The sequence below is a fragment of the Ursus americanus genome, chromosome 2, assembly GCF_024610735.1.
Source record: "Ursus americanus isolate L20-20 chromosome 2, mUrsAme1.1.p, whole genome shotgun sequence".
Lineage (NCBI taxonomy): Eukaryota > Metazoa > Chordata > Mammalia > Carnivora > Ursidae > Ursus > Ursus americanus.
Window position 1 is genome coordinate 40203948 of NC_142128.1, and position 25565 is coordinate 40229512.

A 25565-nucleotide genomic window follows, 5' to 3' on the forward strand; every position below is an offset into this window, starting at 1 on the left:
GCCCTGTCCCCGCCCAGTGGTTTTCATTTGTGGACTTGTCTCTGCAGCCCTGTTGTTCCTGAGACCTTTGTGGGCTGGGCAGCAGCTTTTCACAGTGACAGCGGTCTTGCTCCTTGGCAGCCCCCCCGAGGCTTTTCATACCTAGATGCACAGTGGGCGTTCAGGCAGGATTCTCTAAATGACCGCCCTCTTCACTCTGGTCCCAAAGCTCCGTCTCCTACAGACTCCTGCGGCCTGGGCAGCTGCCCTTGGAGGACACAGGGGTGCTCAGGGACCCCCTGCCTGTCCTGATGGGAGCATACCCACGTCTACAGGCTGGGCTCCTGACTTGAGCCAGGGTGACCAGGGAGGGATCTTCAAACCTGAGCTGCACTTAGAGGCCTTGCAGAGAAGTCCTCGGGGCCCCATTTCTGATTGGGCGGGGGGGGGGGCACTCTGAGACTCTGCTAGAGGGTCCCCCAGCTCTTCCAGCAGCCTGGTCAGCACCAAATCCACTTTGCCCCTTTGGAGCAGATATGAGGCACACACGTGCCCTTTCGGACAGTGCAAACCATTTATTCTGGTTTCTTCCTGCGGTCCCTGGGGTCGTCAGGGCACGGCGAGCCACACAGAGCACCACAGCAGGCCTGGGGCACGGCAAGGCACAAAGGTGAGTCCTGCGTCAGGTGACACCGACTGCTGGGGGCATCTGAGCACCAGGAGGAGGTCAGGCACCAGCCAGGGGTGTGGGGGCCCCGAGGGAGAGGCAGCTCCAGTGCGTACTGAGGGGTGCAGACGGACCCCAATGTGTGCCCTCTGGCCAGTGCCTCAGGACGTTCACAGCACACGCAGACAGCACGGGTCGTCCACGAGCAGCAGGACGGCCTCACAGCTCCAGGGCAGCCCTGTTCCTCATGGGCCCGTCAAAGGGGAACCCCAGGGCAAGTTTCCGCTAACCAGGCCACAGTCTTCCCCTCCTTGCTCTGGGAAAGGCCAGGAGCTGGAACTGCCTCAAGGGCCCAGCTGGTGCCTTAAGGCCACCCCAGGCCAACCACCCTCCCAGGCCCCGGGGGATGTGCAGACAAGGGCAGGTGCAGACAGGGACGTGGGAGGGGACTTTCAGGATGGGGCTCTCTTCCCAAAGCCATGGTGCCTCCCGCCAGGTGTGGACGAGTGAGGGTAGTGCTGTAGGGCCCAGCTCTGCCCGAGGTGGCCCAGGGAGACCACGTGAAGGCAAGTGGCCTTGGGTGTGACCCCAGTGGGGCTGAGTGAGGACCTGGGGGGACGTGCTGTGCAGGAGAGGGGAGAGGCCTGGGCATCCCCTCACCCGCACATGTCCCTGCATAGGATGGGATCGGGAGTAGGGGAGTCAGTGCAAACCCAGTGAAAGACCGATTTCCCACAGTGTTAAATCTCAGCAGCTGAAGCCTGTCCCACATGCCCTGCCCACCACGCCGCTAGGCCTCACTCCGGTACCGCAGGCGGGAGAACCGGTCCCGGACAGCCTGGTCACTGTCGGGCCCGCCCTCGGCCAGGCGAACCACCCTACTGCTCGGGACGAGGTCCCGCACCTTGTGCTTGGCCACAGAGACCATGCCAGGCGTGTCTGGGCTAGTCGGGCCCGTCAGGAGGACGCAGGCGGCATGGCGGCTTGGCTCGAACAGGACCGCTATGGGAGACATGGGTCGTCAGGGCGCTCGGGACCAGCCAGAGCGGATGGACAGCAGGCAGAGCCCCAGCCCTCGGGAGGCCGCACTCACCTTGGAAGGCGACGATGTTGGCAGAGATGTTAGCCAGCTCCAGCAGGACGCCAGGCAGGGTGGGGTGAAACATGTACAGGCTATGCTGGGCGTCCCTGGGCTCCTACAGCAAGAAGGACAGTGCGCATGGGGCTGACGGGGCTCGGCCGACACCACGTCTGGATCCGGGGCGCCGGTGTCCCGCTGAACGCTCGCCCTCTCAGCACACTCGCAGAGCGGCCCTACCCGGAGCTGTGTCCACAGGGTCCTCAACGGTGCAACCCCTTCTACTCCTCTCCCCCAACCTGACCCTGACCCTCGAGGCGTGCATTCTCCAGCTGGAACTCTGCGCCTGGCTCGCCCCACGTACACCCCCCTTCCTTTCCAGATTCCTATCAGCTGCCGCAAGGCAGGCCTCAGCCCCCACCTCCCTAGTGGTCCACGGCTTCGATGTATGCACACCCAGTCACCCAGTCAGCTCCCAGGTGCCTCGAGGCCGGATCTAAGCTGGCCTCTGGTCTCTGGCCCTGGCACGGGCTGCCCCCTTAGTCCATGCCCTGCCCGTACTGTCTGGTTGGTGCCCATCAGCTCGTGGAGGCCCCAGAAGAAGAAGGCTGAGCGGTGGTCTGCGGTTGGCAGGCTGGCGGACGGTGGATCCCCGGGGAGGCCTGGGAGAGCCTGGTTCCACAGGAGAGCTCCGGTGCTGAGGTCCAGGAACAGGATCTGGGACGGAGGAGACAGCATGGGGCGTCACAGGTGGGGCCTGCACAGACCCAGGGGCCCCAGCCAGGCCAGCCCTGTGGGAGCTGCGCCCCAAAGGCAACCAGGATGTCTCGCCAAGGCCCCTCTTGTGCTCCCTCAGCCTCCTAGTGCGGCCCCGTCTGCTGTTCCGACTACTGTCCCTCAGCTACGAACAACGGGGGGGCCAGAGAGGATGAGCCAACCTGTCTGTCAACGCCGGTTCCGTTTTCAATGACCACAGCCAAGGTGTCAGGTTTGTAGTGGCCGAGGATGGGTTTTCTGCAAGGACAGGGCAGGACAGTTCACACGGGGCCTCTGTGAGGAGATGCCTGGGAACAGGCACACCACCCCGTCCCCCTTGGCTGCACCCGGACGGGGCCTGGACGGGAAGCCGAGGCCAGGGTGGAGGGGGTTTCACCGGCCCCTCTGGTGCAGGGCAGCACCAGGGGACAGGCAGGAGGCCCTTGGCTGAAGCACTCAGACACCCCCCACCCACCACAGGCCTCATCCCAGGGCTGCCAGGGGACAGGCTGCGGTGCCCAGCTTGCAACCGCTGCCCAGTTCCTGGAGAAAGACATACCTCGAGACCTGGGCTGCGCTGAAAGTCCACCTGGGTACCAGGTCCTGGCCACCCACCAGCACGCAGGCCTCTGAACTCACAAGCAGCAGGTCCTCACCAGCTTTCCCGGGAACGTTCATCAGGTAGTGGATGGCTCCAGGGCTAAGGGGACAGAGCAGAGGGACATGACGGGGGCACGGACCTCCTGCCGGGCTGAGCAGTTTGCCCCGTGTTCCCTGCCTCTCCATTTAGGGTAAGACAAGACACTGGCTGTGTGCAGAGATGAAGGGGAACCCCCTGTCACCGGGCCCTGCACTGAGTTTATCTCAGCTGCTGTACGCCTGCTCCCCACGTCTGAGCCCAGGACAGCAGGCAGGGCCACGCCCCTCGGCCCGCGGCCACCCGTGCAATCCCCCGTCCAGACCTACCTGCGCCACAGCGGCCCGGGGGCGGTGGCGTTGAGCATGCCCTCCCAGAGCGGGTCTCTCTTCAGCGGGCTCCCGCTCCCGGTCGCCTTCTCGTGGAGACCCTTCACAGAGCAGCCGCAGAGGGAGCCTGCTGCTGGAAGCACAGGAGGGCCTCAAGACGCTGCTGGCCGGGAGCACGCCACCCCTGGCCCTGCTTCCAGGACACACGGTGCCCTCCCTGAGCCTCGGGGGCTGATACCCTCTGGCCTCCTGAGCCTGTCAGTGACAAACTCGTGTCCTGCCTATGGTCCCAGGTTCCTCCCTCTGCCTTCTCGCGGGTGCACGGCTTCCAGGAGACGGACAGTCCTGGGAACGGCAGGCACCACATACCGCAAGGGAAGAGGATGTAGTGAGCACCCGCCCGGGTGACGTGGAGGAGGGAGCCAGCGGTCCCGCCCACACCAAGGCTGCCTCGGTGGCCAATCTGGTGCCCCGTGCTGCCCGAGTAGATGTAGCCGCCAACCTGGAACACGGAGAAGAGAAGGGGGTCAGAACCCTCCTGGTTTGAGGGAAGACCGCTCTGAGTTAAGTGTGTGGTGTCAGGCGTCTGCACACCGTCCTGGAGACGCGCGCAGCCCCACGGCACCTACGGGGCCCCCGCTCTCCATGCCGCAGCGGCACCCACGGCCAAGCGCGCACTCTGCCGTTCTTGGGGAGGCCCAGAGCCACCCAGGAGCAGAGCTGCCCCAGCGTGCTGGTGAGCGGGTGCCAGCAACTGGGGGCCCTGCACACGTCCCCCGACAAATGCTCAGGCCCAAGTTGTGCCCAGGAAGTGAAAGTGGACGAGGGGCAGAGAAGAGGCCTCATAGCGATGGGCCAGCGTGACCCGGGAAGGGGGACAGTACCTCCTTTTCCTCCTGGGTGAGAACCAGCAGGTCTGGGGCCCCGTCGGCATCGACGTCGGGCAGTTGGAGTAAAGAGCTCAGGATGGAAGCGTTCCTTCCAAAGCTGCTGGGGTGGCTCCACAGGGTCTCCCCTAAAACCAAGCACAACGTCACCAAGCACTGGCTCCAGGTTCCCTTCCGCCGCGGGCTGGCAACGGTGCAGAGCCCACACTGAGAAACGGAAATGCCCGCCAGCAGGAGGCCAGAGGCCAGGGCAGCGGGCGCACCCCTGGGCAGTCGAGGTCATCACACCAGAGCGTCAGATGCGTCGCCACTGGAACCACAAAGCTCCGCCTTCCTGTCTGCTTCCCCTGTGTCTTCTCAGGTTTGGCTCTAGAACATCTTAGGGCCAACACTAACCCTCCTACCTGGATGGACAGGGCCTGACCCGGACACTTGCCAAGCCCTCTGCACCCCTGACCGTTGCTGGAGTCGCAGGTGGACCCTCGCCCCAGGAAGCCCTGGCTGAGTCCTGCACACAGGTGGAGATGGAAGGTACGCGCTTACGGCTGGACCCGCGGAACAGCGGCCCTGATGTCACAGCTTCTTTCTTACCCAGGTACAATCTTGTCCACACCCTTTTTAAGACTTATTCTTCACTTCTTAAAATATTTTCAGTCTGCTCTTTATTTTTCTCTGCGTCCTTAAGAGCACAACTGGTAAGGGAGATGCTAAGACTCACCACACCTAGCATCAAAGCACAGGGTTCCTTACGCCTCTGGAGAGGTCTGGGGGCTGCCACGGCCTGCTACACGAAGGCCCAGAGACGAGCACCCGTGCACCCAGAGCCCAACCTTCCCCCGTGCGTTCAACCAGACACTGGCCCGGATGCTGCAAAAGGCCGCTGCTACGGAGCCCCCCGTCTCTGCTGGCCCCACGAGCACAGCGGAGCTGGGAGGCGACAGGACAGGGTGCAGTGGGACTGCTAGGAGGTGGTGCCCAACCCCGGAACCTTCTTCCCTATCTGGTCCGCTGGTCCTGAGAACACAGGCTGAACCCCCTCAGAGCCTCCCTGTGTGGGACCCCTCATGGGGAACTGCCTACCTGTGAACAGGTCTACGGCGACGAAAGAGCCAGGTCTGCCCATGAGGACGCAGGCAGAGGAAGTCCTGCGGCCCTGCAGCTGTGGGACGGAGCACTGCACAAGCGCCCCGTCCTGGGCTGCAGGCCTCTCCCAGAGCACGCTGCCGTTGGCCCCTGACAGGGCCGCCACAAAGGTGCAGGGGGAGGAGAAGCCTGGAGGGGAGAGACCCAGCTCTGGGGGGCATGGCAGCCCCTCTTCCCCACACCCTGTTCCCGGGCCCAGCCCTGGACCCTACTGCTGGCCCCACGGGGTCAGGAGCTGCGTGGGGGCCAGGGTGCTGGGACCATGGCCTGCCCCCCGTCTCTTTGTAGTCCTCCTGGGAAGGAAGGGCAACGTGCCAGTTTCCCGAAATTCCACCAACTGCTTCCCCCACAGACGGCATAGGGAGAGGGTCCCTCCACCCACAGAAGTTCCTCCTTTTTCAGGTAAAAGCAAAATTACCTTCGTCGGTGCAGGATAGGTTGAAATTGTTGCTGCCGTTGGTATATTTATAAAGAAAGAGAACATCTTGGATCCTGTCCCTGTTTATGTCTTCCGTAGCCAGAAAGTCATAGGTGACTGGAAAGGAACATGGCAGACTGTACTCCTCGGGTCACGCCCGGCTTAAAGGCCAGGCCACGCCTGACACGATCTACTGTGCCCGAGGTTCAGCGCCGGTTGGCACCCACCGGCGCGAGGCCACGCCCAGAGCAGCGGTGCGCTCAGGAAGGAACCCCCTACCGTCTGGGGTCCAGGAGTCTGCACTTCCACACTCGTAAGGGTCTACTTCTCCCTTTCATTCAAGGACTCAAATGATAAGCCCCGAGTGTTAAACCCAAACACCCAAAAGTGAAGCTGGGCTTACACCATATACAAAAACGAACTGAGGGGCGTCTGGGTGGCCCAGTCAGTGACGCGTCCGACTCTTGATTTCTGCTCAGGTCGTGATCTCAGGGTTGTAAGATCGAGCCCCGCGTGGGGCTCTGTGCTCTGCTCAGCACGGAGTCCGCTTGCCCCTCTCCCTCTGCTCCTCCTCTACCTCTAAAACAAATAAGTAAAATCTTTACAAAACCAAACCAAACAAAAACGAATTCAAAATGGATCAAAGACCTAAACTTAGGAGCTTCCTGGAATAAAATACAGAGAAAAATCTTCGTAAAGCTGGATTAGGTAACGATTTCTTGAATGTGACACCAAAGGCAATTCAACAAAAGGAAGAACTGACCTCCTGGGGTCCATGAAGACGTAAAGCATTTGTGCATCAAAGGGCACCGGCAAGAGTGGGAGAGAATGTCTGCGATCGTATCTGACAAGGGACTGCTGTCCAGGGAGAGAACCGCTACCAGTCCACCACAAACGACCCGCGGCAGAAACGGGCCAAGGACTGGGAGACGCGTTTCTCCTGAGACGACAGATGAACAGACACGCACATGAAAAGAGGCGCACCAGGCGTCAGGAAATGCAGATCCGAACGGTAAGGACGCTACCTCACGCTCTTACCCAGAACCACCGGAAGAAGGGACCCGGACCCCGTTGAGCACCTGAGGGCGCTACACGCGGTGAAACCAGCGGGACACAAAAGGGCGAGTCTTACGTGATTCCCTCCTGCGGAGGCCCCCGGAACAGGCCGACTCAGAGACGCAGGGAGAACAGGAGGAGGGAGAGAGCAGTGGCGTTTACTCGGTACAGTTTCTGTTAAGAGGATTACCAGAGACAGCCATGACGGTTACACAGTGCTGTCAATGTGCCGATGACAATGAGTTATGCTCTTTAAAGGTACATGATGCCTATTTCACTACGATTTAAAAAAACAAACCAAATCCCAGACTCAGGACTTCCAGAATCACGGAGGCAAGAGCGTGGCAAACCCTCTCCCTTGAAACGGCAATATAATGAGACAGAACCGTCAAAAGCAGCCCTATCAGGACTCTGGAAACGGACACAAGGTGTACCACAAATCGAGAAGTGCTTCTTGAGAAAAACCAGGTTGTGGGTCGGGGACAGTCGGCGTCCAACATCTTACTTAAGGCTCCTGCCGTTCTCGTCCTCCACAGCTGGACGCCAGCTGGTGGCCAGTGCAAAGACCAGCAGCTTCCCCTCGAGAGGGGGATGATGCGATCTACAGCCAGATGTCCAGCTACGGAGACCTCCCAGGCCAACAGGGACGGCCAGCCCTGAAGCCAGACACAGGCTGGGATACGGGCGGAGCAGACAGCAGGTAGGAGGAGTGGCCAAAAAGGGGACGCAGATATCCGGAAAGTGAGACGGTAAAAGCTCTTTGTCCTAAGTCCCCAGATCACCCCGGCAGCCTGAGGCTGCACAAACCACAGGGAGGAAGCCTGTTCAGCCCCAGAAAGTACCAGGGGACACGCTGTCACCAACAGACTTGTCTCAGTGAGAGAAGCCGGACTCAAAGAGCCACGTCACATCATTTCCCTTAGATGTGTCCACAGGAGGCAAGCCTGGAGGCAGAAAGCAGCTGGTGGCTGTGTGGGCTGGGGGTTGGGACGCTGGGCATCTTCTAAAACTGGTCTGGGCTAACAGGTGCATAAATGGACTGAAAATCATCGAATCGTACACTTAAAACAAGCGAATGTTTTGACATACAGATTACACTTCAATAAAAGCTACAAAAAATAAACACAGAAACATACATTACTCCTCTCTCTCAAGCATCAAATTCTGAATAAAAATGGACGGTGAGGCTTGAACAAGAAACCCCTTCGCTGCACGAGACGCCCACACGGGTGTCAAAGCACCATTCCCAGGCCGTCGGCGTTCACGGCCACCCGTGCTCACCCGAGGCGCTCCCATGCCAGGAAAGAAAGGCCAGGATTCCAGGCCGCCGATTTCACGAGGGAGAACGGGTTTGCTGAAGTCCTGCTCAGCCAACGGGAATGTCAGCAGAGCCCTTGAGGAAACCAGACTAGGAAACCTACCGTTTTCACAGCTCACCACAGCCTTCTCTCTACCTCTTCTTCCAGGTGCTCTGTTTTATTCATTTTTTTAATTCCAAAACATAACCAAATGGGCCCCTTTCCTCTATCGGCACAACCCACCCTTCCCACAACCGGAGAGCAGGCCACCATGCTCCCGATTTTCCCCGGAGAGGCTGTCAGCAGCTTCCGAAGTCCCAAGACCCTGGACGTGTCATCGGCAGTCACTTAGGGGACTTACGGGACCCCAGACTCGGGGACACGATGCCGCCCCCACCCCAGGGACAGGGTTGGGGGCACACCTGCTGCACTGTAGTCGGTCCTCCACACCCCCTGGGACACAGGCCGGTCCGGACACGGGATGATGAAGGAAACCACAAACACCACAAAGAGGCAGACAAAGAGCGAAAGAAAAAATGCCACTGTGCGGCATCGGGAGAGGCGGGGCTGCCACGGCGCGCCTTTCAAGCTGTCCTCCGTTTTTGTGGGGTTTCCCGGATTCTCCTGCAGTTTCTTGTCTTCATTTTTCAAGGGGTGGATTTCGGCTTCTAGGTCCTTGCTGTCCATCATCACGTGCACATCGCAGAGCTCCGCTCCTGGTCACTGCGTCAACAAAACAGGGACAGTCACACGGCTGCCGCCCCCGACAGCCTTCCAGGGCTGTGCCGGGCTCAGACTCCCAGCCTGGGTGCAGCCGTGACTGCGACCACCAGCCCAAGAAGCTCTTTGTTTTACTGGCAAACTGCTTGTGCGGAGCAGGCAGGGGGTACGTCCACCCTGAACACCCGGTGTCTCCGGCCTGCTGAGGCCGGTATGAGCCGCCGGGGTGCTAGGGCCCGCGGCAGATAATAAAGCCATGCATTAAACATTAACCAAGCCCCGTGGGCGCAGACTGGGCACGCCTGACCCACCTTCCGCCAGTGAGAGGCACAGACGGGAAGGGTGAAACCAACACCCCCCACGGGGGGACCCTGGTGAAAAGTGTCAGAACTGAAGGTGGGTTCGGGTGTGCCAAGCACGCTCACTGTGTGAATGGAGGCAAACCGCTGGGCTTGACCGTGCCCCACTTCCTGACTTGTGAAGGGAAATCAGGATCTATGTTAGAAGGCCGACGGAAGGACTGAATTTGTCAGTTCGCACAGAGCACTGTGACAGCACCGGACACACAGGAGGCTCACACACGCTAGCGGACCGTCACGACAATGAGACAAGGCGCTCTGGCTGTCCAGCACCATGGCCATTGGTGGAGGAGGAAGGGACAGCGGGGGGACGGGTTCCCGGGCCAGTGCGGCCGGGAGCCCTGCCTCCTGCTGGCCGCACATGGTGAGTGGGCTGAGCCGAGCCGGAGGCACCACCTTGTAAAACGAGGCAGGGAACGCTTCTGAAGATGGCCAGGCCCCAGGACGGAGAGTGCCTGGGTCCCTGGCCGCTGGAACCTCCATCCACACCTGGGTTCTTTATCATCTGAGACAGACAGGATCGTCCAGCTGGTGTGAGGCAAGATATCTGTCATCCAGGTCTTTTTAAACAGCCAAGCTAGTGTCCTAATGAACACAAATTATGGCGAGAGAATGGAAGGGGCTACGTGTGTCCGAGTGGCTACCTACTTGGCTACCCAAAAAGAGAGTCAACAGGTGCTGACTCAGACGGAGAACAAGGACCTGCCAGAGACAGATGGGTGAAAACCAGAGGAAGTGGCCCAGAGTGGTTCCTCTAAGGACAGGTTAAGGAAGACAGGAGACAGGAGACAGGAGACTGCTATTTTTTTTCTATAAACTTTTTACCTTCTGACTGTAACTATTTTTCTCTAATTATTCAATTATTTTAATTGTAGTAGCCTCCCGGGTGACTCAGTCAGTTGAGCATCTGACTCTTGGTTTTGGCTCAGGTCACGATCTCAGGGTCGTCTGGGGCTCTGCGCTGGGCAGGGGGCCTGCGTGGGATTCTCTCTCTGCCTCCCCCTCTGCACCGTCAAAACCTGTGTGTGTATGCATCCATTAGAGTAGCCTTAATTAAAAACACAAAGTGAAAGATGACGCGTGTAGGCAAGAATGTGGAGCAACTGGGACCTCACTGTGTGCTGCTGGGTGGGAATATCACTGGGACAGGGTTAGAGTGTTGCCTGTGATCAGCGATTCCACGTCTAGCTGTGTATCCGAGAGAGCTGAACACAGACTCACACAACAGCCTGGAAACAATTGTGCGTGGCTTCACGATTTGTGACAACCCAAACCTCTCTCAACAGACGGAAACCACAATGTAGCAGATCCACACGAGGGGACAGTACTCAGCCCCCAAAAGGCAGGAAGCAGGACACCTGCTACGGCAGGGATGAACCTTGGGACGGCCATGCTTCGTGAGGCACCCGGATGGAAAGACTCCATCGCCACAGGCAAGTCCACAGCCAGGGGCCCTGGTGGCTGCCGGGGTTTGGGGGTGATGACAATGGTGGCACTGTGAATGGACTCATGTCACTCATAACTGTTAGGTGTGTTTTACCACAATTTAGAAAGAAACCCAAACGATTCTGTGTGCATTCTCCTTCGTGCTGACACATGAGTGCCCAGGTCTCGGAAGTCAGAAAAGGCGTGCCCGTCCACGGTAATGAGCTGGACACAGGAGAATCAAACAATGACTCATGACCAGGGACCTCATTAAACCCAAGCATCTGACCTGAGGTGGGGAGGTGGAGTAGGCGTGACGGGCAGGGTAACTAGGGAAAGAGCCGCAGCAGAACCTGGGGTCAGGCTCGATCTCAGGAAAGCTGCTTACGGAGACACACTGTCCCCAAGGAGAGGATGGGTGACATATTTAGAACACACACTTGCCTTCAGAAAAGGAAAGAAAACTGAGTGAGAAATCGGAATGCTGACATTCTTGGTTTTAAAAGCTCTATCTTAATGGGCGCCTGGGTGGCTTGCTCATTTGGGGTCCCACTCTTGGTTTCAGCTCAGGTCGTGGGATTGAGCCCCACATGGGGCTCCTTGCTCAGCAGGGACTCTGCTCGAGATTCTCCCTTCCTTCCCACTGCCACCTCTTGGACACGCGCTCGCACTCTCTCTTTCTCTCTAAAATAAATAAATTTATTTATTTCTTTGACAGAGCGAGACAGCGAGAGCGGGAACACAAGCAGGGGGAGTGGGAGAGGGAGAAGCAGGCTGCCAGTGGATCAGGGAGCCCGGTGCGGGGCTCGATCCCAGGAGTCTGGGATCATGCCCTGAGCTGAAGGCAGACACTTAACAACTGAGCCCCCCAGAGCCCCAAAACACATGGCATCTTTAATCAAGGGCACGGAAAGGTCTGTCACTGGCAGAACTGGTTCAATAATTGCTTGTGATTGATTATAAGTCATCTGACTGAGGTAAGTGCACGTGTGAGTCACAGAACCCTAAAAGAACACCCTGTCACACTCTAGAGCCTGTTTGTACCTTGGGGCCCTAAGAGCTGATAGTTTTATTTATAACTTTGCAAAGTGCTATTTATGTACGAAACAAAGTGGGGAAACATACGGAGAAGGGGTTCTGTTTACAGAGGACTCCTTTAATGTGTGACTTTTCTTCAGTGTAAACATTTCTAGCGCCTACTTAAGGACGTCAAGCGAAGTAATACAATCCCAGTGTCGTGCATATTGTCAAAGACAAAAATAAAACCAATTTGCTGGCTTAAAAAAAGAGAAGGATTATTAGCACCAAAACAAAAGAACCCTAAATATCTGTCCAGATGGTCCAAGTGAAAACGGGAGTAGGTTTTGAAGCTGGGTTTGGGAGCGAGCTCTACCTCCCCGCTTTGTGGCTTTCCGCAGACTCGTCAACGAGACGTGATTTCCTTGGTCCAGCTGTGGGTCTCTCGCGTGACTTGTGCAGCTGCTGGGAAGGGTGGAGGCCGCGACCGCAGAGCGCCGGGCTCCGTGTGCCTCCCTCTGTCTCTCCTTTCTGCAGGGTCTTCCTCTTCATCACCACCACGGGCTTCTGCTTTCTCCAGAAACTAGGAGATCGCACTCCCCTCATTCGCCTCCTCTTTCCTGTTAAAGGACCTGCTTCGTGTCTAGAGCTGCCCAAGGGGCCAAGGGTCTGTGTTTGACATGCTGAGAACCGGAACTTCTCTAAGCGGCATAGCTCTTCGCATGAAGATTCCCTGAAAGCCTTCCAGTGAGTCTTGCGACCTCCCACCCCAAGGGAACAGCCTGTATACCGGTGCCTCACAGAGCCGTTCCTCTACCACTGGCGGTTTACAAGATGGCGGTACACGATGAACATAGTTCATTTCAGTAGTTACGTGTATCTATTTTAAAGACGTATTTATTTATTTGAGAGAGAGAGAGGGGAAAAGTGCGCACGCACACGCACAGAGCGGAGGCAGAGGGGGAGAAAGAGAATCTCAAGCTGACTCTGCACGGAGCATGGAGCCCGATGCGATCCCAGGACCCTGAGATCACGACCTGAGCTGAAACCAAGAGTCAGAAGCTTAATCGACTGAGCCACCCAGGCGCCCCTGTTGGATCACAGATGTCTTTCCATTTATGGGTAAGGGATTATGGTCTCAGACATCTGATCACTGATAGAGTTTCCTTTGCTGTTTATTTTCAAAGTACCGATACATAGGAAGTTGCAGAGATCACACTGGGAGATCTGGGCTTGCCCTCCACCGGTTTCCCCTGTGGTCACGGTACAACCACAGCACGGTATCACCCTCCAAAAGCAACACAGGTGGACTGTATGCACCCAGCTCCGTGCCATTTTAGCAGGTGTGTGGACGTGCGTGTGCCAACACACGGAACCGCTCCCGGTGCTCTCTCCTTAGAGCAACTCCTCCCCAGCATCTCTAATCCCTGGCAATCACAAATCTCCATTTCTAACATTCTGTCATTTTGAGAACGTTATGTAGATAGAACCACAGTGCAGGAACTTTGAAATTGGCCCTGGGGTCCATTATCCCTGTTGTCTCTGTTACTTTCTGTGACTGAGCAGTCCTTCCCAGCATGGAGGGACCAAGGTTTGTTTAACCCCTCACACGCTGAAGGACAGCGGGTTGTTACCAATCCGTGGCTGTTTTAAATACAGTCACTGTGGGGGCGCCTGTCTTGCTCAGTTGGTAGACTGCAGTTCTTCATCTTGGGGTCATGAGTTCAAGCCCAAAGCTGGGTGCAGAGGATTACTTAGAACAAAAAGTCTTAAACTCATTGCGAAAATTCACATGCAGATTTTTGTATGGACGTACATTTTCACTTCCCTGGGATCAACGCCCATCAGTGCAGCTGCTGAACTGTATGGCAATCACACGTCTAGTTTTTAAAGAAAACACAGCTCTGTTGTTTGTTGCATACGTATCTCGGGTTGTTGGGCCCTTTTATCTTCACACAGTGTTCCACCCTGTCCCTAGTTCTCTTCTTGCTCTGAGGTCTGCTCTATCCGAGATTCACAGTCTTCTTTTGATTGAAGTTTGCATGGTTTATCTTTGTCCATCCTTTTACTTTCAATCCATCTGCATCATTAAATAGATATAAAGCATTTTTATCTAAGTCATCTCCACACACAACACGGGGCTCGAGCTCATGACCCTGAGATCAAGAGTCACACGCTCTTCTGAGCCCACTGGGCGTCCCATGAATCATTATATTTGAAGTAGGTTTCTTTTAGACAGCATATGGGTCATTTTTTTCTATAAATCCACTCTGCCAATCTGCCTTTTATTTTCAGACCATTTACTTTTAAGGAAATTATTGCTATGCTAGGCCTTCAATTTGCCTTTTCATTTTGCTGGTTCCCTGTTTTTTGTGTCTTGGTTTTCTCTTTCCTGACTTCCTATGGTTACCTGGTGTTACTTAGAATTCTAGTTGGATTTGGCTATAGCGTTTTGCACAGGTTTTTGGTCGGCTGCTCTGGGCTTCACGTTAGATACACCTAACTTATCACAGTGACTGGTGTCAGCATTTTGCTGGCTCAGATGGAGGGCAGAAACCTTGCATCCCTTAGCCCGTCCGCCTGCCCCTGGACAGCTCTTTCCTCTACTGACACTGAGAACCATATCAACGTACACGTCCTGCTTCAACCACCAGCCATGACTCAACACTCAGGAGAAGGAAAGTCTACTGTATTTACTCATAGTTTCACTTTTTCTATTTTTCTTCCTGACATTCCAAGATCCCTTCTTCTACCATTTCCTTTCTGTTTCAAGAACGTGTTTCGGTTATTCTTCTAGACTAGGTCTAGGGCAACAAATCCGTTTTCCTTCACGTGATAATGTCTATGTTTCCCATCATTCCTGCAGAGTAACTCCAGGTGTAGGATCCCGGGTTCGAGCATTCTTAGCACGTCCTCCGGTCTTCCCGGTTTCCAGCAAGAAATCTGCTGTCACTGGAATGGTTCTCAGCCTCCTGAACCTGTAAGTTTCTGTCTTCTACCAAACTGGGGGTCTCTTCAGCCATTACTGCAGTTTCCTGGAGCAGAAGCAGCACCTGTGAGATGCCAGCCCAGGCCGTGGGGACAGGGGCTCCGACGTGGGGCTCTGGCCAAACTCCAGCTATGCTGTGTCCTCCATTTCTGTCCCTGGCTGCTCCAGTGTGTTCTTTCAAGGTGCATTTAAATAGAAGAAATGAGGGGCGCCTGGGGCACTCAGTCGGTTGAGCGGCCAACTCTTGATGTCGGTTCAGGTCATGATCTTAGGGTCCTGGGCTCGAGCCCCACGTCAGGCTCTGTGTGGGGAGCGGCATGTGCTTGGGACTCTCTCTCCCCCGCTCCTCCCCTGCTCATGTGCACCTGCTCTTGCTCTCAAAATAAATCAATCAATCTTAAAAAAAAAAAATTCGCTCCCCTGTTCCCTGTGCCTCTCCCCCACCCCCCGTGCACGTTCTCCCTCTCAAATAAATAAAAAATAGGAGTTGATGAAAGAAAAGTACTAAATGAAATGATTTTTTAAGAAGATTTTATTTATTTAGTTGACAGAGCGAGAGAGCACAAGCAGGGGGAGCGGCAGGCAGAGGGAGAAGCAGGCTCCCCACTGAGCAAGGGGCCCTTTGTGGGACTCGATCCCAGGATTATGACCCGAGCCGATGGCAGACGTTTTACCAACTGAGCCCCCCAGGCATCCCAGTGAAATTTTAAGGTATTCTGCAAATATGGTCAAAGTCCCGAGCCGTACATGAGTGAAGTCTGGAGGGACGGCCGGTGGTGGAGCAGAGACGCTGGCGCACCTCCGTTGTTGCCCCGTCCTAACTGAGATCTGCTCTCCCAGAACCACCCCGATCCAGATTCTGTGCTCGGCAACCAAGTGTATAAAGAGCACCAGGTGATTTTCACCTGGTATGCTTACAGTGCTGCTCACATGACTGGACAGGCCCTGAAAAGCCTAACCCCAACGCTTTCCCGTTGGTAAGTCTGCCCAGAACATCCTTCCCTTTCAAATCCCATCCGTCTCTTAAGGCCCACAGCAAATGGACCTTTTTTTTTTTAATAAAGATTTTATTTATTTATTTGACAGAGAGAGAACACAAGCACGGGGAGCGGCAGGCAGAGGGAGAGGGAGAAGGAGAAGCAGACTCTCTGCTGAGCAGGGAGCCCGATGTGGGACTCGATCCCGGGACCCTGGGATCATGACCTGAGCCAAAGCCAGACGCTTAACAGCTGAGCCCCCAGGCGTCCCAAATGCATCTTATTTATGAAAACTTTTCTGATTTTTCTAACCAAATAGGACCCAAAGCCAGTCAACATTTCTGGCTATTTGGGGTGGGGTGGGGTGGGGACGTCACAATTTAGGAACACTGATTTCCCACCTAATCTAAGTCATGAAGAAGGGCACAGTTCAGGGGAGTGGCGGGGCCTGGAGGCTCACCCCCTATCTGGAGCACCTTGGCCATATTACCTACCTAGCCTCTCCGTCTGCACAGTTCTTGCTTGCCCAAGAGATCTTGGCAAAATTAGGTAGAAAGGGATTTTGTTGGAAAGAGATTGGACAGTATCCTGACTGATGGGAAGACTAGTGAACTACACTCAGGACATGGGTGGACATCCAGAGACGCTAGGTGGTCAAGACCACAGCAAGACCGTGGCCATGGGAGCAAAACCCCTGGGGCGAGGCTCCCAGGCCTCTGGACACTGCCTTGCCTCCCACGGCCTCTCACAGGGTGCTCCTCCAAAGTCAGGCTGGGCACCCCTCAAACTGTCAGCTCTCCCACAACCCTGTATTCTCAGGTGGGGCTTTCCAGGTGCGGCTGGTACCCCTCCCTCCCCCACACCTTCACCCTGTGCTCTGGAGAAGTCTGGAGATGGCAGGAGACACCCCGAACAAAGTCCTACGGAAAAAGAGAGCAAACGCTACCCCGAAGGAATAACTCCTTTTAAACGTAGAGAAATAACGTGCAAATGTTAACATCTGGGCTTCCCAGTCCTGTGGGTTGAGCCACCTAGTTTCCTGGAGACATTGTGTTACCCTGTGAGCAACGCCAAAGGCCACAGTCCTCACCTTGGGCGAAGTCTGACCTCACAGGTGTATTTTTATATTGGGGCCAATAGTAAACAATTCTGAAAAGTAGGATATTAAATTCTTCTTTGTAACAGCTTTGAGAATTCAGAAGGCTTCGTATGGGAGGGGAGGCGTAGGACCAGGGCCAGTGGAAGCGCCGGGAGCAGCTACGGCGGCCACGGGGAGATCTGCGCCCCTCTGGGAGGGGTTCATGCGCACTGACAGGACCCAGGACGCTGCGACCTGGATGCCTGAGGACTAGCGGCGGAACCCAGACACCGACTTCCAGCTCAGGCCCCCATCGCTGTAAGCGCAAGCTGTCTCTGAGTGTTTCTGAATGAATCACCCGCTCACTCCAATTACTCTTAACAATTGCTTTCTTCTTCTTTGTTTAATCATTAATAGAGTTCCAAGACTTTGTCCCAGTGAAATGAAAGATACTTCATAATAACAAACAGATAAAAGACACTGTGAACCTCCTCCAGAGTTTCCATTCTTTAAGAGAAAACCCAACCTGGTAATACAACTGTCCTTTCGTCAGAACAAACGGAGGCGGACATACGGAGAGAGGTGACCCCACCATCGACTCCCTCGGAGCGGACAGCACGTCACACCCAGCAGCGCTCTCTAGAATGGCGAGCCGAGCTGGGGCTCTGGGGTGAGCACACAGGCAGGGCGGGTGCAGGAACTGGGGGGCAGTAAGGGATGGGGAGCAAGGAGGAAGCCGCGGCCTGGGAGTCCTTTGTCCTGACAGTTCTGTACCTGATATCTGTGATGGCACCGCTGGCTGCACGGATGCCCCCCCCACCCCCGTGATAAAATCTCACCCAACGAGACCCACACACACAGGAGTGCACGGGTAACTGGAGAGATGGGAGAGTACGGCCCGCAGCCTGGCCGGCGGCCTGTGCCAAGGTCAATTTCCTGCTTCTGATAACGCGTGCAGTTATGTAAGACACTGAACGGCACGAGGACAGCTCCACACAGTTTCTGTAACATCCCGAGAGTCTATAATTAGTTCAAAATAAACAGTTAAAAAAAGAAAAAAGGAAAACCTTTGGCAAGAGGGTGGGGCTCGGAGCTTCACACAGGCGGAGAGGAAGAACTAGCTTCCCCGGGCAGCCCGGGCCGCCTCCCCCTACCTTAGTTGGAAGCTCTTTTGTTCCGAAGGCAGGGACTCTGTGTGCTTTGTTCTGTTTGTTTTTGGCAGAATATCAACAACAATGGGGTTCTGTGGTAACTTGAAGGCATCTGGAAGAACAGCCAAACCCCGACAGCCTACAATTCTCCATTTCAAAATAATGCCCAGCTTTCTGAAAACCACGCCTCGCCATCACTTCCCTTCCCGCTGTGGAAAAGAAAGACACTCGCAGTTAAGGACAGCGCAACAAAACACCCAGAGCGCAAAGCCAACGCCAGGGTTCACTCAGGGTCACGGAAGTAAGTCCAAGGACGCCGCTAATGTAAATGCCCAAAGGGATGGGAGTTTTCTCTGCGGAACAGCCTCTACTCCCTGCCCCAGGGCTTGGAAAAGGTGTGTGCGCTCGAGATCAAACTGACCAGAAACGCCCTCTCCGCGGCCCAGGTTAACACTCTCTCCGGGAACTCTGATCCCAGCCACCCCCGAAACCACAGCTGTGGAAGGCTGACAGCTCCACAGCCCAGGCTTTGTCTTAAAAAACAGAACCCCAGGGCGCCTGGGGGGCTCCGTCTGTGAAGCGTGGGCCTTCAGCTCAGGTCGTGACCTCGGGGTCCTGGGATCGAGTCCCGCATCGGGCTCCCTGCTGGGCGGGTACTCTGCCTCTCCCTCTCCCACTGCCGCTCTCCTCCCCCTGGCTTGAGCTCTCTCACTCTGTCTAGTAAATAAAATCTCAAAAACAAAAACAGAAGCCCAAACAAGCCAGTCACCAGAAGTTTCCTCAGTCCTGTCATTAACCTCACAGGACCTAGGAGTGGGCGCCCAGAGCCAGTACTTCACCCTCCCATGACTGACCTGGGTTTCTCGGGGCTCTTTCTGCTGCAAAAAAAGTTTCCAAGGAAAGAACACAAAGGACGTCTTTCCAGGTGAAGTCTACCCCGACCGGACTCCCCACCCGGCCTTTTCAGCCATCATCAGCTTACGACACACCCGAACACTTCTCACGCTGCGAAGTGCTTTCAGCCCTCTGCCACCTGGCAGCGAAACCGCGGGTGAACACAGTGATCTTGTGGGGAGTCTGGGACAAGGACACAAAATCATCCCCGGCTGGTGGCGGAGGAGCTCCCAGACTCCCCAGGGCACGCGCTCTGTGCGGCCTGTGCTCAGGAGCAGGTGGGCAGAGGCGGCTCAGACCATCCGGAGGCAGCGCTGGGTAGGCCTGCCGTCCACGCTGCAGCGCCGAGGACAGCATGGGGACTGCCCCCTGAGGGACAAACCTCTTCCCTCCCGGCTAAGAGTCTGGGGCTCACAACCCAGGTAGGAGAAGCGGCGCCAAGTGCCAACCCCATCTGCCAAGAGGCTGAAAAGTAGAGCGCCCAAGATCTCTCCCCAAACTAACTTTGTACCGTCCAGGAACTGTTGGTTTTTTTCCCCCCTTTGTTTCAAATTGTAACTTCTGTTGTTAAATTCCCCATAGAGAGGGAAAAAGAGAAGCGTAGAAGGTGTTCTGCCTCTAACAGCACAGTGAAACACCTGCAAACCACACACCTGGAACAAACCACATCCCTGACTTCAAGGGGGTTTAGGTAGGTATTAGTCGTCATTTGCTAGCACAGGAAAGACCCAGAGCCACAGGCCTGTGGGCTTCAAATACGCACAGCCAGGTAAGAGAGGCTTCTGCGAGCCCCACCTGGGGACACGATGCTCCCCTCTGTGTCGGCGACACTGAATGTGAGAAGCAGGAGAGGAGTCCTAGGGGACTGGCAACATGCGTTGACACAGAGTCAGTGCGTCCAAAAGGAGAACAATGCTGCTTTGTGTGCATGAAATTAAATGAACACCTTCCAGCTACCAAAATGGAATTGAGAGCTTTTTATCAAACATCAAAGCTGTTCTATCTGTAAAGGATGAAGAGAAGATAACACATGAAAAAGGCCTTGAGGTGAAGAGGCTGGCATCCAACATCCTTTTGGGTCAGTTCTAACAAGCTGGTGGTCTCAAGGACACAGACAGGCACTGACTCATGGGATTCCAAGACAGTCACTGACTGGGATTTTCTCCTGTCAATTCTGAGTTATCAATGTTAAAACTAAAAGTCCACTTTTTTTTTTTTAAAGATTTTATTTATTTATTTGACAGAGAGACAGCCAGCGAGAGAGGGAACACAAGCAGGGGGAGTGGGAGAGGAAGAAGCAGGCTCCCAGCGGAGGAACCTGATGTGGGGCTCGATCCCAGAACGCCGGGATCACGCCCTGAGCCGAAGACAGACGCTTAACGACTGTGCTACCCAGGCGCCCCTAAAAGTCCACTTTTTTACTTAATGTCAAATAAAAAGCAAAGAAACGAAGAGAAATGTGACAGAGGAAAAAGAAAATGCATGAAAAGATGTGACCCTAAGGCCACCTGGAGACACAGGAGCACATTGCCCGCCCATGGGCATGGCCCCGGTTGCTCTCCCGGCTCCCCGTGACCTCGGGTGTGTCTGGGTGTGTCTGCTCGAGGCCACCGCAGCTGCCACACCTGTCCTCCCTGGAAGGCAGGCTGTCGCGTCCACGGTGGAAACCCCAGTGGTGGGTTAGGGTAAAATGGAACAACAGCCCCAGGCAGATGATCAGCATTTCAAGGGGGCGAGAGTGTCCCCGTGTCCGCTGTTCCGCCAAAGGCTCTTTCTCTACAACAGTTTGCTGAGTCAGAGAGAATAGAAAATGGAAATTAGAAAAGTCTCACTCTAATTGCTAATGGGTGAAGAAAGTATACAAATTCTGGCAAGAGCAGAAAGAAAACTGGCAGGACAAGTCACTGGCAATTTTACAGACATTATGCAAGTAAGTAGGGGGTCTAATTTTTCAAACTAAAATTTGATCTTTTTTCTTTTTTTCTGAAAAGACCATTGCAGGGTATTTTATGAAGAAATCCCCTGCTAACTTTTAGAATTTGAACTTGACAGCATTCTTCTGAGGGAACTTTCAGAGCATGCCCCACTGTCCTCTATGCTCCGGGGCCATCTCTGCACAGACCTCAGGGTCTGGGATCACTAACCCTGTACAGCAGGGGTGTCAGCTGCTTGTCCCTGCAGCTGGTTGCTCTGCATACTAGCAGTTCATGACTGTCTCCTACCTGAGGAGGCCACGAGCAGCCCCGGTATTCTGACAGCCCCTCAACGGCAGGTGTCTCAGAGGCACCCACGATACCCAAGTAGGCCGCGCTGAATCTCTGGCTGAGCAAAGCAGAAGCCAGACAATGACAGCTTAGTGTTCTGCTGTTCACAGACGAATAACTGTTCCTCTCTTCCCCAAGAAAATCATCTAAAGACAAAGAACGGGCCCTTCATCGTCTTACAAACAAGAACAAATGGGAAGGTCACGGTTCCTGCATAAAGGTACACGGTCAGCGCCCACGATCCTGGGCACACAGGTTGCTCCCCTTATGCGACTGCATGATGGGAGTGGTGGACGGTCCCTCCCAACATCCAGCTGCACTCCGGACGGGTAACTATTACACAGAATAACTGTTACAGTTTGTCCAGAAAACAGCATGGAGTAGCCTTTTCCCTGAATTCTAAGGCAGATTTCATTCCCTTTGACTGCTACACGAGTGTTATTTCTTGTCCTTACAGTAAGGGAAGGGGATGTGGGGGGAAGCAAAAGCCCTTAAAAAGAGAAAGCATAACTCTTACTCCATCACTTCTGACCAATTCTGTAAGACCAGTACGTCTTTAATTTACTTACTTTTTATCATTATTTATTTTTTTAAAACCTTTTGTCATGTAAATGTTTAAATATTCCTAAAAGTAGGGCAACCCTCTCAGATCCCCTCCCTCCTTGGGAGCTTACCTTGCTTTGCTGCCCACCAACCAGGGTCAACAACCACCAACACACGGCCGATTGAGCGCTTGTCCCCTACACCCCACCTCCAGTCTTTCACGACTACACTCGAGGGCGCTGTGGCTGGACCCGTGGCTTTCTCTGCTGCTCTTCACCTAGGAATCAGCACTCTTCCTTTTTTTTTTTTTTTTTTGGACATCTCATCCAAACAAGCTAAGCTCCATTATAAATTTTATAAAGAAAAAGTGGGAACAGAATTCATAAAGTTTATAAAGACCAGTTTTGAGTGCGATTAGAGTAAGTGTTGAAACATTCAGCAAACCCTACGGACTCCAAGGTCTGTCCCTCTGTGGTTGAGCTCCACCCCCAACAGCCGCTGCTCCAGGTGCTGTTCCTACAACGTCTCACCTCGGTTTCTGGAGCCCTCTCCAGCTTTCTTTCCTCGATGCTGCAAGAGACATCTTTCTAAAATACCTCCTGAAAATGTCATTCCCCTGCTTAGAACTCCTGAACGACTCCTCAGGACTTCAGAACAAAGCTCAGGCCCCTCTTCAGTCCCCCACTGCTAGTGTTACATCTCTCCAAACCCTACGTCCAGTCTCTGCTCCCCAGTCACATGCGGATCTGTGCACACTGCTCCTCTGCCCTTCTTCCTCTAGTAACCCCATGTGCCTTCAAACTGCGCTCTACGTGACCTCCGTGCTCACACTCATCAGTCCTCATAAAGCCACCAGTGGGACCTACCCCCAGAATGCAAGGGGACTGAGGGCCTACACTTGTTTTAATTGCCTTTGTTTTTCCAGGACCAAGCACAGTGCCTGGCGTAAAATAAAACACATTCACATGTCTGAACAAATGTCCACACCGTGCTCTGCTCTGCTCACGTTCTTTTCTTGGAAGAGTAATTGTTAATGGATTTATTAAGCATTGCTTTGAAATCTACAGCTTGCAAAAGCAGCTAACTCTTAAAACCTAATTTTAAATAATGGTATAAATCACCTGTAAGGGGCACTTTGACTACCTGACATCCATTCTCTCTAGTAACAGCACCTTCATTTCCCTTGGGGAAAACCACTTTCCCACATGCTCAACGTAGTTCTGGTGGGACTCACCCCCACTTTGAGGAGGGCCCCTTACCCAGGTCCAGCTAACTGATTAGAGCCCAGATGAATATTAGGCCCAGAATTCACCCGGAACTATAGGGAATAGGCACCCTTTTCCCACAGGAGTGGTAAGTAGAATGCCGTTTTAAAATTTGTTCACAAACTCTGATGTGCCTCCCTTCAAAGGTGAAGTCTTTTGTACTTAATAATGCTGACAAATAGAATATAGCACAAGTCACAGAATCAGAATTCCTAAGCGAGGCCACAAAAAGCACCGTGGCTTCCATCTTCCCCGCTCGCTCTCTCCGCCCACTCACTCTGACGGAAGACCACCGTCATGGGAGGGCACAGCCCTGTGGAAAGGCCCACCAGGCAAGGAAATAAGGACTCCTGCCAACAGTCAGCAAGGAACTGAGGCCTCCGGTCTCTGGCCATGTGAGCGTGCCACCTAGAATCAGACCCGGCAGTCCTGTCCAGACTTCAGATGACCACAGCCGCAGCCGATGTTTGGTTCCAACCAGATGAGTCTCTGAACCACAGTCACCTCACTAAGCTCCTCCTGAATTCCTGACGAACAGAAACGGACATAATAAATGTTGGATGTTTGGGGGGCCTGGGTGGCTCGTTAAGCGTGTCCAATGCTTGATTTAGGCTCAGGTCATAATGTCAGGATCCTGAGATCGAGCCCTGCATTAGGCCTCCTGCTGGGCACAGAGCCTGCTTGGGACTCTTTCTCTCTCTCTCTGCCCCTTCCCACCTCTAAAAAAACCAAACAAATAAATAACAAAATAAAGGTAGGATGTTTTAATCCATGAAATTTTCTTAAAAGATTTTATTTATCTGTCAGAGAAAGAGAGCACAAGGAGGGGGAGCGGCAGGCAGAGGGAGAAGCAGGCTCCCGCTGAGCAAGGAGCCCCATGTGGGACTCGATCCCAGGACCCCAGGGTCATGACCTGAGCTGAAGGCAGTCGCTTTACTGACTGAGCCACCCAGGTGCTCCAATCCATTAATTTTTGTGTTGACTTTTATGCAGAAGCAGGTAACTAAGTAAGTAGGTAGCATGGAGGCAGGAACCTGAGAAAAAAGCCAACAGAAAAACAGGGCAAAGAGAAGGTATGTGAAAGGATGGGGGACCAACAAGACCTCCCCCCCCCCCGGACCATTACCATGTTCTGATGACCTCATGTGAGGTCCCCTTCTATTGGGCCCTCCTATTCTTGGTCCTCTGAACTTTCCCGTATGAAAGCCAGTAGAATCCCTCCATCGGTTGAACCGGTGTTAATGGATTCTCAACACCTGTAGCCAAAAGCATTCCAACCAGTGCGATAAGGTCCAGAGAGCTGGTTTAAAATGTGCTAACGAAAGTCTACGTGACACTCGGATCATTTCCGCCTCACCCTTCCCTGCCCCGTACTTTGTTTTTAGCGTGCTCTTTCTCTCTCCCTCTCTCTCTCTCTATTTTAAAGATTTAATTTATTTATTTGACAGAGAGGGAACACAAGCAGGGGGAGCTGGACTGGGAGAAGCAGGCTCCCTGCTGAACAAGGAGCCAGATGCAGGGCTCGATCCCAGGACCCCAGGTTCATGACCAGAGCTGAAGGCAGATGCCTAACACTGAGCCACCCAGGCGCCCCCCGCCCCATGCTCTATATTTTGCTTATTATCTGTATCCTTCCACAGAAACGGAGCTCCTTGCGGACAGGAATCCTGTTCTGTTGAGTGCTGTACTCTCAGCCCCTAGAACCTTGCGTGGCACCCAGCAGACACTCAGTGTTTGCTAACCGAAACTGCTCTAACTGCATGCTCCCTGAGAAATTGCAACCAGGGAAGTGGTGCAATCCGGCGGCGGCACCAGAAAGGCATTACCAGCCGGCACCTGGAGAGGAGCACATCACACGACCTCCCTAGCTGAAATCACACGGGTTCTGAGAACCCGAAAGTAATTGCATTGCCTTCTCTGATATCTTATCAGTCTGCTCAAGGTCAGACTCTCAGTCAGATCGCTGCCAGTGAACTCGCAGGGGAGCAAGGACTCTCTGAGAGCGACCTTGCCTTCTTCCCTTGCGAACTCTCTCTTGTCCAGTAAGACAGGCTACGTCTGTGAGTGATCTCCGACATACACGCGTAAACGTCAGCTGACCTCAGGTTACTCTGCCAGGTCAACGTCCCGGTGAGAGGACAGAGGCAGTGTCTGAACTCGGTGAGAATTCCCGTGCACCTTCTGTTTTCGTACTCCTACATTGCACGTCGCACTCGGCAACCCGTGCGGCACCCTCCAGAGCACAAATCGTAAAGGTAGGCTTACCAGCCGTGCAGCCAACGTGGGGCGGGAAGCTTCCTATTGGGAGTCAGTCCTGTCTTTGGGGAAACGGAGGCTGGAGCCGACCCCTCCGGAATCGGACTTGCTGGCCCGCTGGGGCTGGAGGGCCGGCGGAGCTGGCTGGTCCCTGCTCTGCGGCAGCCTCTCCACCCACACGGACGCGCGTGGACCCGATGCCGAGCGAGGCGGGCGACACAGTGGGCGGGGTCTCGCTGGGCTGCAGCCTCCCCGCGGCCGGATCGCCCAGGCCGAGAGGAGCGATCGCGACGAAAGAGGTGGGGCCCGCGCGAGCCCCGCCGCACGCACGCGCGAGGAGGACGAGGCCGCGCTTGCTCACCTGCGGCCGTGCTCCTCG

General features: G+C 54.7%; 2 protein-coding genes and 1 long non-coding RNA gene across 7 annotated transcripts in view; 2 read left to right on the forward strand and 1 right to left on the reverse strand.

Moving 5' to 3' along the window:
- Positions 1-534: 534 nt before the first annotated feature.
- Positions 535-25561, reverse strand: FAM234A (family with sequence similarity 234 member A). Of its 3 annotated transcripts, none has more exons than XM_045784493.2 (12): positions 25196-25560; positions 8671-8971; positions 5895-6011; positions 5414-5605; positions 4331-4461; positions 3816-3948; positions 3447-3579; positions 3040-3180; positions 2663-2738; positions 2286-2441; positions 1740-1842; positions 535-1648 (listed from the first exon to the last, which is right to left on the reverse strand). In XM_045784493.2, exons 2-12 carry the CDS (start codon positions 8936-8938, stop codon positions 1437-1439), a joined length of 1662 nt encoding a protein of 553 aa, XP_045640449.1. In that variant the 5' UTR covers positions 8939-8971; positions 25196-25560; the 3' UTR covers positions 535-1436. The 3 variants fall into 3 exon arrangements, with proteins under 3 accessions (XP_045640449.1, XP_045640453.1, XP_045640454.1); XM_045784497.2 differs by having other exon boundaries at positions 3447-3576; positions 25196-25559; XM_045784498.2 differs by lacking the exon at positions 5414-5605 and having other exon boundaries at positions 25196-25561.
- Positions 8969-21979, forward strand: LOC123783644 (uncharacterized). 3 transcript variants are annotated; one of them, XR_015721278.1, is made up of 7 exons: positions 8969-9691; positions 10614-12891; positions 14636-14749; positions 16921-17131; positions 17231-17483; positions 18036-21451; positions 21821-21979. It is a non-coding gene; the product is annotated as an uncharacterized LOC123783644 (long non-coding RNA). The 3 variants fall into 3 exon arrangements; XR_015721276.1 differs by having other exon boundaries at positions 18036-21979; XR_015721277.1 differs by lacking the exon at positions 16921-17131 and having other exon boundaries at positions 18036-21979.
- LUC7L (LUC7 like) overlaps positions 25067-25565 on the forward strand; it is a 39450-nt gene continuing 38951 nt past the window's right edge. Inside the window, exon 1 of the mRNA XM_045784506.2 lies at positions 25067-25185. The gene's annotated coding sequence lies outside the window, so the exon portion shown is untranslated. The remainder of the gene's footprint in view (positions 25186-25565) is intronic.